The 12,982-nt window shown below is 40.0% G+C and overlaps 1 protein-coding gene across 1 annotated transcript in view; it reads left to right on the top strand.

Moving 5' to 3' along the window:
- iqch (IQ motif containing H) overlaps positions 1-12,982 on the top strand; it is a 187,947-nt gene that overhangs the window by 95,456 nt on the left and 79,509 nt on the right. Inside the window, exon 15 of the mRNA XM_073032631.1 lies at positions 11,625-11,745. Coding sequence (XP_072888732.1) covers positions 11,625-11,745 — 121 coding nt within the window. The remainder of the gene's footprint in view (positions 1-11,624; positions 11,746-12,982) is intronic.

Below are 12,982 nucleotides of genomic sequence, written 5' to 3'. Positions count from 1 at the left end.
ATTCAGAGAATTTAAAAGAAATAAAGCATTAAAGATCTCATTTAAATTGTATTAAACCTGAGCAATGCTATAATTCCAGTTGCTAGTAACTTAAAATGGTAATTTAAAACTACAGGGTAGAAATTTATGATTGCCACTTTTCTCGCACAAATGCTTAAAATGTGCATTCTGAATTACTGGTACTTCCACTTCTAACGTAAACAATTGTGTGACAAAATTGTGCAAGAGTGAACAAAATTCTATGACTGCCGCAACATCTTTACACACAGTTATGAAGGTTGGACCTTCCTGTCCAGTGACAGGTGGCATGGCCTTTGTAGTGTGGGACAGGAGTACAACTCTCATTATATCTGACCTGCATAAAGCACAAAGTTACACTCAGTGGCCACTTTATTCAGTACCTTCTTTGCCTAATAAAGTAGCCACTGAGTGTATGTTTGTGGTCTTCTGCTGCTGTAGCCTGTCTGCTTCAAGGTTCATCGTGTTGTGTGTTCAGAGCTGCTCTTCTGCACACCACTGTTGTAACACATGGTTATTTGAATTATTGTCACCTTCCTGTCAGTTTGAACCAGTCTGGCCATTCTCCTCTGACCTCTATTAACAAGGCATTTTCACCCACAGAGCTGTAAACTCTAGAGACTGTTGTGCTTGAAAATCCCAGAAGATGAGCAGTTTCTGAGGTAGTCAAACCACACCATCTGGCACCAACAATTATTCCACGGTCAAAGGCACTTAGATCACATTTCTTCCACATTCTGATTTCACCATGTCTTCATGCTTTTATGCATTGAGTTTCTGGCACATGATTGGCTAATTAGATATATGCATTAATGTGCAGGTGTACTGGTGCCACTGATAAAGTGGTCACTGAGCACAGGTTTGTATAGTTCTTCAATTTACCGCTGAACTGTTCCTGAATGGCCTTAAAATAAGATGATTAGTAATATTTAAAGAGCCTTGAATTATTGGTATATATTTTAATATCCTATTTAATGAGGCAGAAGTAAAGGAAACTGATAAATTTATTCAGAGCCTAAATTTTATTTAGGACTGAATCTGCTTTTAAGTAAAAATCCTTAATCTGCAAAACGGTATTAGCCTCAAAACAATCTCACCTCAGTGACAGCAACAGAACACAAAAGTGCTGGATGTACTCTGCAGGGTGAGTAGCTTCAGTAGAGATAGTGAAACAAGCTTTGTACTTCAAATCAACAACCTTTCAATAGAATTGGCACAAAGTGAGAGAATATGTGTTTATCCAATAGGTCATATTGTTTTTTCTATAACCACAAATACAAGGGATTCTGCAGGTGCTGGATATCTAGAGCAACACACACAAAATGCTGGAGAAACTCAGCAGGTCAGGCAGCAGCTATGGAGGGAATTGGACTGTCAATGTTTCAGGTCAAGACTCTTCTTCAGAACTGGAAAGAAAGGGGAAGAAACCAGATTAAGAAGGTGTGGGGGAAAATGGTAGAGTATAAGCTGGCAGGTAATTGGTGAAACCAGGTGAGGGGTCAGATGAGTGGTTGGGGGGGAATGAAGTGGGAAGCTGGGAGGTGCTAGGTAGAAGAGGTAAAGGGCTGAAGAAGATTGAATCTAGTAGGAGAGGACAGTGGAGGAGAGAGAAGGAGGAGGAAGTGGGGAACCAGAGTGAGGAATGGAAGAAGAGAGGAGGACTGAGGGGAGAGAAATTACTTAAACTTAGAGGAATCAATGTTCATGCCATCAGGTTGGAAGCTATCCAGACAGAATATGAGGTGTTGCTCCTCAGCCTGACTTTGGCCTCATCGTAGCAGGAGGTGAGACCCAATGCAAATTGGGGGACCACCTTGTTGAACACCTTTGCTCTTTCCACTACAAAAGGTAGATTCTCTCAGTAGCTACCCATTTCAATTCAAACCACCCACTCCCATTCCCATTCTGACTCGTTTGTCCATGACCTGCTCTACTGCCGTGAAGAGGATCACCATCAAGTTCCATGCTCTTTTCTTGCCACCACCTTAGGTCCCACACACCAGGTTCGGAAGCATGTATTGCCCTACCAACTTCAGGCTCCTGAACTGGCATGGATAACTTCACTCATCTCAACTCTGAACTGATTCCACATCCTATAGACTCGCTTTCAGGGACGCTACAGCTCAAGTTGTCAGTATTATTTATTTTATTTATTTGCGCAGTCTGTCTCCTTTTGCACATTGATTGTTTGTCAGTCTGTGTGTGTAATTTTTCACTGATTCTATTGTATTTCTTTGTTTTCTTGTGAATGTCTGCAAGAAAATTAATCTCAGGGTAGCATATGGTGACATATACTGTACGTACTTTGATAATAAATTTACTTTGAACTTTGAATTTATTTGATCAATGCATTCATGTCTCCATCTGCAGAGCATCCAAAAGATCTTTTAGAAGCATTGTTGGGAAACAGTGAGCAGACTACCAATAATTCACTTTGTTAATGATTGGAAACAACTCAAGTAAGAGAATGGAAAAGCAAAAAGATGTGTAACTAAGAAAGAAAAGTAATAAAACCTGACAATTGTGGTTATACTGTATTGGGCCATAATGGGCCACTCGTTCATATGAAAACCAGCTCACATAACTCAAATAAAATACACAAAGATTTTTGTTTTGATATTTAAATTTATTGTGCAATTATCTGCCAGAAACCTGAGGATTTCCTTCGCTGGTTTCCAATACTGGGTTTTGAGCTCTGTATTTAAAACCCATCTGTTCCCAGCAAAAGCTTCATTACAGTAATATTTTGAGTTAGTAAATTTCACGTCACATGCTGGTGATAATAAACCTGATTCTGATATATACTCAGTGGTCAGTTTATTAGGTACACATGTACATCTGCTCATTAATTCAAATACCTAATCAGCCAATCATGTGACTGAAACTCAATGCATTAAAGCATGCAGACATGGTTAAGAGTTTCAGTTGTTGTTTAGAGCAAGCATCAGAACGGGGAAAAAATGTGATCTAAGTGACTTTGACCATGGAATGATTGTTGGTGTCAGACGGGGTGATTTGATCTCCTGGGATTTTCACACACAACGGACTCTAGAGTTTATGGAGAATGATGCAAAGTACAAAACAAAAATCCGGTGAGCAGCATTTCTGTGAGCAAAATTGTTTTGTTAAAGAGAGATGTCAGAGGAAAATGGCAGCACTGGTTCAAGCTGACAGGGAGGCAACTGTAACTGAGATAACCACACATTACAACAGTGGTGTGCAGAAGAACATCTCTGAACATGTGTGTCGAATCTTGAGGTGGATGGGTTACAGCAGCTGAAGACCACACTGGCTTCTGCTTCTGTATCAAACGAACTTGCCATTGAGTGTAATATTGTAGTACAAAATAATATTTATAATGGTGCATTATTTATAATGTAATATAGAATGCAAAGTCTTTAACAACTTGAATGTATTTAGTATCTTCAGTGTAGAAGCATGTGAAAACACAAGGAGATCAGCAGTTTGAGATAGCATATTTGGCTATGGACCAAATATGAGTAAATGGGATTGATACAGATAATAATAACTAACATCATGGACACGGTAAGCTGAAAGACCTATATCTGTACAGTATGACTCCATACCTTAATGGAATTACATAAAGGGGCAAAGAAAAATAACACACACAAATTTCTGGAGGAACTCAACAGGTCAGGCAGCATCTATAGAAAGGAATAAAGAAACTATGTTTCAAGCCAAGACCTTTCCTCAGGACGATTCAATCTGGATTTCAGGCATTTGAAGAATCTCTTGTGTTCAGGAAAAGTAACAGGAACAAGCATAGCACAGTGACCAATACAAGAACTATGTGATTCCACCAGAAAGGGTTTTGATGAGATTTACGAAGGTGTTGCAGGACAGAATAATTATAGCTATGACAGAAGATTGGGGTGGCACGGTAGCGTAGTGGTTAGCATAACTCTTTACGGTACAGGTGACGCAGGTTCAATTCCCACCACTACCTATAAAGAGTTTGTACGTTCTCCCTGTGACCATGTGTGTTTCCTCCGGGTGCTCTGGTTTCCTCCCACAGTCCAAAGACCTATGGGCTGGTAGGTTAGTTGGTCATTGTAAATTGGATTGTGATTAGGCTAGGATTAAAAATTCGGGGATTGTTGGGCGGCGTGGTTCGGAAGGGCCTATTCTGCGCTTTATCTCAATAAAATAAAATACGTTAGAGTTCTTTGAAATGGAGGAGGCTGAGCGTAAGACTTATTGTGATATATGACATTATAAAAGGCTTAGATCAAGTAAACAGGAGGGATATGTTTTTCTTTGCACATGAATTAAAAACCAAGAGGAAGGAATTTAAAGCAATTGGTAGGTGTGGAGAGGAGATGAGGCAGAACATTATCACACAGCAGATTGCAGTAGTCTGGACCTTACAGCCTGAAAGGGTGACAGAGGTAGACACTCTCATTATGTTTTCTTCGGAAGTCCTTCAAAATCAAAGGTGACTTGTTTTCACTCTGGTTCTGTGTGCTCTGAGGTGGCTCATGAGGCCAATGTGGGAACAGCAAACTCTTCCCATAGATGGGACATATAGGAGGGTGATTATTGAGGAGATTCACTTCTATTGCCTTTACAAGGTCTCTGTGTGTTTCTCAAGCTTCTCAATAACAACCCTAATACAACTCCTTGCCCTAGAGCAGTCATTGTCCAATCTCATTACATTTCAACAGTACTTGGATACTGATAAGAGTGATAAGCTGCAGGGCTACACCCTTGGCACTAAAAGAAGGGCTTAGGTTGGTTAGCTCTTTTATTGACCAAAAAAGACACAATTGATTATAAAGCATATTTTTATGATTCTGGTCTAATTAGAAAGAATTATGACATTAAATTATCAAGGAAGTTAGTAAAATAGTTTACAGTTGCATCATTCGGAAAGGAAAGTTATAGTTCAGATGGGAATGGGGCCTATAAGGAACAGACAAGATAATTCCATGTATCATCTATCTGATAAATAGAAAAACAAGGATATTTTAATTCAAACTTAGTGTAACAAAACCAAAAAAATGAGTAAACGCCTGGTCCTGATGGGTTACATCCACACATTTTAAAAGAATCTGTGAGAAAGTGAGGTAGAAGTTTTACTACTTATGTATATTTAAGGTTTATTAGAATGAGGTACACCCCCACCCTTTAATATGACACACCAAATCATCACTGGTGCAGCCAATTGGTTTCAGAAGTCACATAATGAGTTAAATAGAAATCTGTTTTTGGAGACCTGTGTGCTGTCAAGTGTTTCAGTTAATTGTAAAAATACACCTGTATCTGGAAGGTCCAACTGCTGGTGAGTCAGTATCCTGGCAAAAACTACACCATGAAGGCAAAAGAACACTTCAAGCAACTTTGTGAAAAGTTTTTGAAAAGCACAAGTCGGGAGATGGATACAAGAAAATTTCCAAGTCACTGAATATCCCTTGGACTACAGTTAAGTCAATCATCAATAGATGGAATGAATATGGCACAGCTGTAAATCTGCCTGGAGTAGGACATCCTCAAAAACTAAGTAGGTCATGCAAGAAGGTGACTAGTGAGGGAGGCCACCAAAAGACCTATGACAAGTCTGAGGGTGGCTGAGGTGGAAGAGACTGCGCATACAATAACTGTTGTCTGGATACTTCACCAGTCACAGCTTTATGGGAGAGTGGTAAAGAGAATGCCACTGTTAAAATAACTCACATGAAATCTTGGCTAGAGTTTGCCAGAAGGCATGTAGGAGACTCTGAAGTCAGCTGGAATAAAAATTGAGTCTTTTGGCCATCAGTCTAAATGCTTAGTTTGGTGTAAGCCAAGCACCACTCATCAACAAAAATGCACCATCCCTACTGTGAAGCATGGTGGTAACTGCATCATGCTGTGGGGATGCTTCACTACAGCAGGTCCTGGAAGGTTTGTGAAGGTAAAGGGTAAAATGAATGTAATATGATACAGGGAAATCCTAGAGGAAAACCTGATGCAGTCTGTTAGAGAACTGCGACTCGGGAGAAGATTTGTTTTCCAGCAAGACAATGACCCCTAACATAAAGCCAAAGGTACACATGAATGGTTTAAAAACAACAAAGTTAATGTCCTGGAGTGGCCAAGTCAGAGTCCAGATCTCAATCCAATTGAGAATTTGTGGCTGGATTTGAAAAGGGTTGTTCACTTCCGATCCCCATGCAATCTGACAGAGCTTGAGCAGTTTTGTAAAGAAGAATGGGAAAAAAATGCAGTGTCTAGATGTGCAAAGCTGATAGAGACCTATCCACACAGACTCAAGGCTGTAATTGTTGCTAAAGATGCACCTTCTAAATACTGACTTGAAGGTGGTGAATATTCATGCAATCAATTATTTTGTGTTTTATATTTGTAATTAATTTAGATCATTTTGTAGAGATTTGTTTTCACTTTGACACAGCCTTTTTCTGCTGATCAGTGTCAAAAAAGCCAAATTAAATCCATTGTGATTCAAGTTGTAAAACAATAAAACATGAACACTTCCAAGGGGTTGGGGGGGGGGGTGGTAAATACTTTTCATAGGCACTGTATATTGCCAGAAGACTGTAAAATGGTGAATGTAATACCTATACTCAAGAATGGAAAAGGAACATTTCCAAGCAGCTGTAAACCAATATCAACAATGGTGGCAGGAAAACCATAGATCCCCTACTAAAGAGGAGAATTTCTGCAATATCTAGTAATGAAAAATATAATAGTAAATATGGATTCCAAAAGAGGAAATTTTATTTGACCAGGCTCATTAAATTTTGTGAGACATTAACAGATAATGCCAATTCAGTTGCTGCAATTCATCTAAATTTTTTGAAATGACTTTTATAAGATATCTCATAATAAACCAATGAATAAGGTCAACGAATGTGTCAGAATGGATTGCTAGCTGACTTCAAGACAGAAAACAGAGATTAGGAACAAAAGGCAGCTAAATGCAGTGGAGGAAAAGTCAGTAGAGGTTACCACAAGGATCACTGTTGGGGCCACTAATGTTCAGAATTTAAAATAAGCACTAATGCAACACAGTAGTGTAGCTGTTATTGTACTGCTATTATAGCACCAGTGATCAGCGATCGAGGTTCAATTCCCGTCACTGTCTGTAAGGACATGTACAATCTCACTATGACTGTGTGGGTTTCCTGTGGGTGGTCCGGTTTCCTCCCACATTTCCAAAGACATTCAAGTTAGGGTTAGTAAATTGTGGTCATGTTATGTTGGCATAGGAAGCATGGCAACACTTGTAGACTGCCCTCAGCAGCACATCTTCAGACTGTGTTAGTCGGTGACACAAATGATACATTTCACTGTATGTTTTGATGGACGTATGACAAATAAAGCTAATCTTTAAAAATCGTTAATTTAGATTCTGGAATCAAAAGTGCAGTTTTAAAATGTAGTACAGCCTCTATATTATCCAGATAACTTTAACACATAATAGTTACTGAAACTTTTGAACTCTCTTTCTCTTTTCATATTGCATAATACGTACACAAACACACACCAACATCCACTGCTATTCTCTCTGCTCCATCTATATTATTGGCCCTACAGCTACAATTTGTAGATCAGATTCCCTGCCCTAACTTGCCATTCCCTTTATGGAATCTACTGCTCCCTCCTGAGTACTGCTGACGCCAGAGAGACTTTCACAAAGATCTGTTGCATTGTGCAGGGAAGATTACCATCTCTCTGTGACCTTGGAAAGGAAACACTCTTCCTGAACCACATTCCCAAAGACACTAACTCTCACCAGGATTGGGCATCCCAGACTCTTGGGCTCATTGTGCAAGACAGTGACTCTCACTGAGTGACAGATGCAAAGACATTGACTCACTTGGATACAGGTCCCACAGACAGTGATTCTCATGGCATTTCTCACTGGCATAATGCATTTGCTTATGTTAGAATCCATTTGCCACGATTAACACACACAAAATGCTAGACACACAGCATTTTATGTGCATTGCTCTGGATTGACAGCATCTACAGAATCTCTTGTCTTTATAATTTTTTTTTAGATACAGTGCAGAGTAGTTCCTTCTGGCCTTTTAAACAGCACTGCCGGACAACCCCAATTTAATCTAATCACAGGACAATTTACAATGACTAATTAACCTATGTGGTACGTCAATGGACCGTGGGAGGAAATCAATGGACCTGGGAAAAATCCACACATTCCATGGGAAGGATGTACAGTGACAATCCTACAGGGGACACTGGAATTGAACTCTGGACAGTGCCATGCTAACCGCTATGCTACCAAGGCATCGTTCATTTCTTTTTAGAATGTCTAATTAGAATGGGACATTGGAAAAAATGTTGAATTTCCCCATGGGGATGAATAAAGTATCTATCTATCTATCTAATAAATTTAATATAGCTGGACAAACTAACAGCACTATTAGCCCTTTCATACATGACAATAATGTGGATATATTTCACAGGAAACTGGACATGCATATAAGGAAGAGAGTGTCCTGCTGATAGTTACAATGGAACAGGTGCACTAGTGTGGGCTGGTTAGGCTGAATGGTCTGTTTCTCTACAGCAAATGCTATCTAACCCTATCTAGCAAAAGCACCATTATATTAAATAATGCAGTACCATTGGTAAGCATTTACTTAGCATGCATTACTTAGTAAGATGTTCCAAAGAAAGCAAGCTATTAATATAGAGTACTGACCAAAAGCTTGGTCACAAAGGTTGATCTAAAGACCAAATTTAAAGATGAGGAAGAAACTTCAGTGTGAAGAAGTGAGGAATGCAGAGATCTCAGAATGCCAGGCAATGTTCCAAGTAGGGGAGATGAAAGGCCTTAGAGCAGGGGCCCCCAACCTGGGGTCCATAGGTCCCTTGCTTAATGGTATTGGTCCATAGCATAAAAAGGTTAGGAACCCCTGCCTCAGAGAAATCTGAACAAAAGGATGAGAATTTCAAAATGAGGATAAGAAGGCACAAAATGATGGGTGAATGGCACTTGAGGCAAGTTAGGATACTCAGGGAAGATAATGGAAGGGAGGTGCAAGGGACTGTGAAAGGAATTTTCAGGAAAGTGGCTCCTCGGGGACTGAAGCTGCTGTTGCCAAAGGTGAGGTGGGGGAATGCACAACTGGCCAGGAGAATGGTGAACAAGTGGGAATGATTGTAGTAGTGAGGATATTTACACTCACAGGCTAGAAACTGCTTATAATTGGCCTTTAATCTATGTACAGTTAATCTCCTACCCCTTTTTCTAAACTATGACTTCCTGTTCCTAATCCTTTCCCACTTTGTGTTTACATTTTCGCTCTTATGATATTTGCTACAAGAGTTTAAAACAGATAATGAAGATCAACGCCACAAAAGGATTAAGCTCGAGGAGTTTCTGGTTGTAAACACCAAGGTCTATGAGCAGGTCTATGCATGAACAAAGATGCATCAACCATTTTGCACATAGCAACATCCCACAAACTGTTGAAGGAATAATGAGTAGCAATTCTCCCTGTTTCACATGATAAAGGATAGGGGAAGCACCTTGTACAAGATTCTGGGGTAAACCCACTCTTCAGATTGTTCCATAAATTACATTAAACCACCAGCATGTCAAATGATTTCCCTGCCCACAATTGAACACATCTACAAAGAGCACTACCAAAAGCATCAGCCTCCTATCATCCAGGCCATGTACTTTTCTCTCTGCTGCCATCAGGAACAAGGTACAGGAAAGTCTGGTTCAGAAACAGTTATTGCCTGTCAACTTTCAGGCTCTTTAACCAAAGGAGATATCTTCACTCAACCAATCACTGAACTGTTCCCACAACCTATGGACTCACTTTCAAGGACTCTTCGTCTCATGTTCTCGACACTTATTGCTTATTTATTATTATTTTATCTTTTGTATTTATACTGTTTATTGTCTTTTGCACATTGGTTGTTTGCTCATCCTGCTGGGTGCGGTCTTTCAATAATTCTGTTGTGTTTCTTGGATTTCATGTGTATGCCTACAAGAAAATGAATCTTAGGGTTGTATCCTGTGACATGTATGTTGTTTGATAATAAATTTACTTTGAAATGCCTGCAAGAAACTGAGTCTCAACATATATGGTAATAGGTACCTACTTTAACTGAGTTTGATTTAAGATCTACTCCAAGTAGTGTCGTACTCAACAGTTCAAGAACTCAGGCACCACTGAAATGAAGCATCAGCTAAGATGATACGCTTAAATTCTTTGTATGAATGAATGTTCAATTACTTCCATTGCCACCATCACACACTCAGCAGGTGCAGTCAATAGAAAGCAGCATGCCACAACTGTAATAATAAATTACAAAAAAAATCTAAACCGTAGGACACAATTAAAAGCCAGCAGTAATTTTCTTGAGGGCTCGGTGGCCAAATCCACCACACGGTATGGTACTGACCAAATCTATACTTTAGTTAACAACTGTACAATATTAGTTATGGCTGTGAAATCTTTGGCTGGGACTGAAATATTGACTATGATCCCTGTTCCTGATAATGCGAGACAAGATCTTTTGTGATCCAAAGACTCTTCAGAAGTCAAGAATGAGGCATTAGACTTGTTGCTCATGGCTGTTTTGTCATGTGTTACAAAATGCAAAATGAACAAGAAAGACAAGCCAAACAAGACAAAGGAAAAAGCTGTCATGCTCATCTCATACCCAGACCAGAGATAACAATCTATCCAGCGATAACAATGAGCTTGTAAAATACCCACATTCAAGTGGTGTGGCATCTGCTACAGAAAACTAAGATGCTTGTAGAAAAATACAGAAGCAATTGTACCATAATAACTGGTAAATTCATCGAATTACGGTACAGTTCAAAAGTCTCAGGCATGTATTTATAGCTAGGACGCCTAAGACTTTGCACAGTACTCTATTTGCCAATGTGGAGCGGAGAGCAAGTTATAAATCTGGTGCAAGCAAAGGATGTTGAGTCGGGCGAGGGTGGAGTGCTGCAGGAGGGGTGTGGGACAGGTGGCAGAGAAGGAGTGTTGGGGCGGTGGGTGGGGCAGATGCAGACAAACCCAGCCCTGAGACACCAGGCAAGGTCATTTGATTAAACACAGTTGGTTTATTGATGAATACAGAATGTCTCTCTGGTGCTCCCCCTCTCCCTGCCCCCTTCCCACTCTCAATCCACAGTAGAGACCCATATCAGAATCATCACTCATATATGTCATAACATTTGTGTTTTTTTGCGGCAGCATTGTAGTACAATACATAAAATGACCACAGTACTATGCAAAAGTCTTGGGCACCCTAGCTACATATATGTGCCTAAGACTTTTGCACAGTACTGTACATGTATATAGGTGATTACATAAAAATACAAGCAAGCGTAGTAAGGTTAAACCACATGAAAAATACAAGAAGAAGTATAATTCTACATTTGTGGATATAATTCTAATTGTGGATGGGGGCAGGTGACATCAGTTGTGTGGGTCTTAATTCAGAGGTAGAAGTTAATTTAGTGCAAATAAACGAATAGTTTTCACCTTTGCTTCTGTGACCCGTGTGACTGTTGACTCTTCCCATTTTAAAGTTCATATCTTTATATGTAAAATGCTAATGTTTGTCTTTGATTTGTTGTGCAGGAACCCTCTGAGCTAAAGATGGCTAAGGAATTGCCTGGGGTTTTGGCAGAGCATGCTCGACCTGTTAATCAGGAAATGTTCCCCACATGGGAAAAATACCTAAAAATGTTCCTCTGTCAAGGTAGGATTTTCTTCTGGTGATTTGCTTTGAGAACATAGGAAATCCTACATGGGAAAATTTGTTTAAGATGCTCTGCTGTCAAAATATAGTGTTTCTTCTGATGATATGCTTTTATTACCTAGGAAATCCTGTTAATATTTTTCAATCAATTTGATTCCCGGAGTGGCTGTAGTAGTAACAGAAACAGGTACATCAGTTTTCTTGCAAGTTGCATAGATTAAAAGGAACTCAATTTTGGTGGTGCTGGTCAGGCAAATGTTCACTTGTGCCCTGCGGTCTATTGCACTCACCCAACCATCTTAATGTTTCATCCAAAAACCATCCTCTTGTTGCACTAATGATGGAACTGAACCTGTAGTCTCTGTCATCAAAAAGGATAAAGGCTTTAAGCACATGCAAACACCTTTCATTGTCTCTTGACCTCCATCATGGAGCTCACTTCTCCCTTACACTTTGGGAGTGTCTTTACCAAAAGGATTCAAGCACTTCAAAAACACATCTCATCACCACCTTCCCAAGGACAAATAGGGGTGAGCTATAAATGGGCACCAGGGTAGCATAGCGGTTAGTGTGACGCTATTACAACTTGGGGCGTTCCAGAGTCCAGAGATCAATTCCAGTGCTGTGTTATAAGGAGTGCATTTTGACACCAACCACAGATGAAGAAAAAGGGAGGAGGTCCTGAAAACAAAATACAGGGAGTCAGGAAGGAAGCTGAGAAGAAGGACCTCAAGGGTAGTAATCTCGGGATTGCTGCCTGTATTACAGTGAGGATAGGAATAGAATGAGGTGGCAGATAAGTGCGTGGCTGAAGAATTGGAGCAGGGGGCAGGAATTCAGATTTCTGGATGATTGGGACCTCTTCTGGGGCAGGTATGACCTGTACAAAAGGGACAGGTTGCACTTGAATCTGAGGGGGACCAATATCCTTGAGGGCAAGTTTGCTAGAGCTGTTGGAAGTGGCTTAAACTAATATGGCAGAGGGATGGAAATCAGTATGATAGAGCTGAGGGTGAGCCAGCAGGTTTACAAGTAGATGATGTAATATGTAATATGAATGTAAGGAAAAATAAGCCAATGATTTGGTACAACTGCAGACAGAGCAAAGAGTTGAGTTGTACTACAGAGGCAAAATTCATAAGGGTGAAGAATGCAGGACTGAAAGTGTTGTATTTAAATGCACATAGCATTCAGAATAAGGTGAACAAACTCGTGGCACAATGAGAGATTGGTCAGT

This window comes from Hemitrygon akajei, chromosome 30, assembly GCF_048418815.1.
Source record: "Hemitrygon akajei chromosome 30, sHemAka1.3, whole genome shotgun sequence".
Lineage (NCBI taxonomy): Eukaryota > Metazoa > Chordata > Chondrichthyes > Myliobatiformes > Dasyatidae > Hemitrygon > Hemitrygon akajei.
The sequence above is the reverse complement of the archived record's forward strand: the minus strand, read 5'-3'. Positions and strand labels throughout refer to the sequence as shown.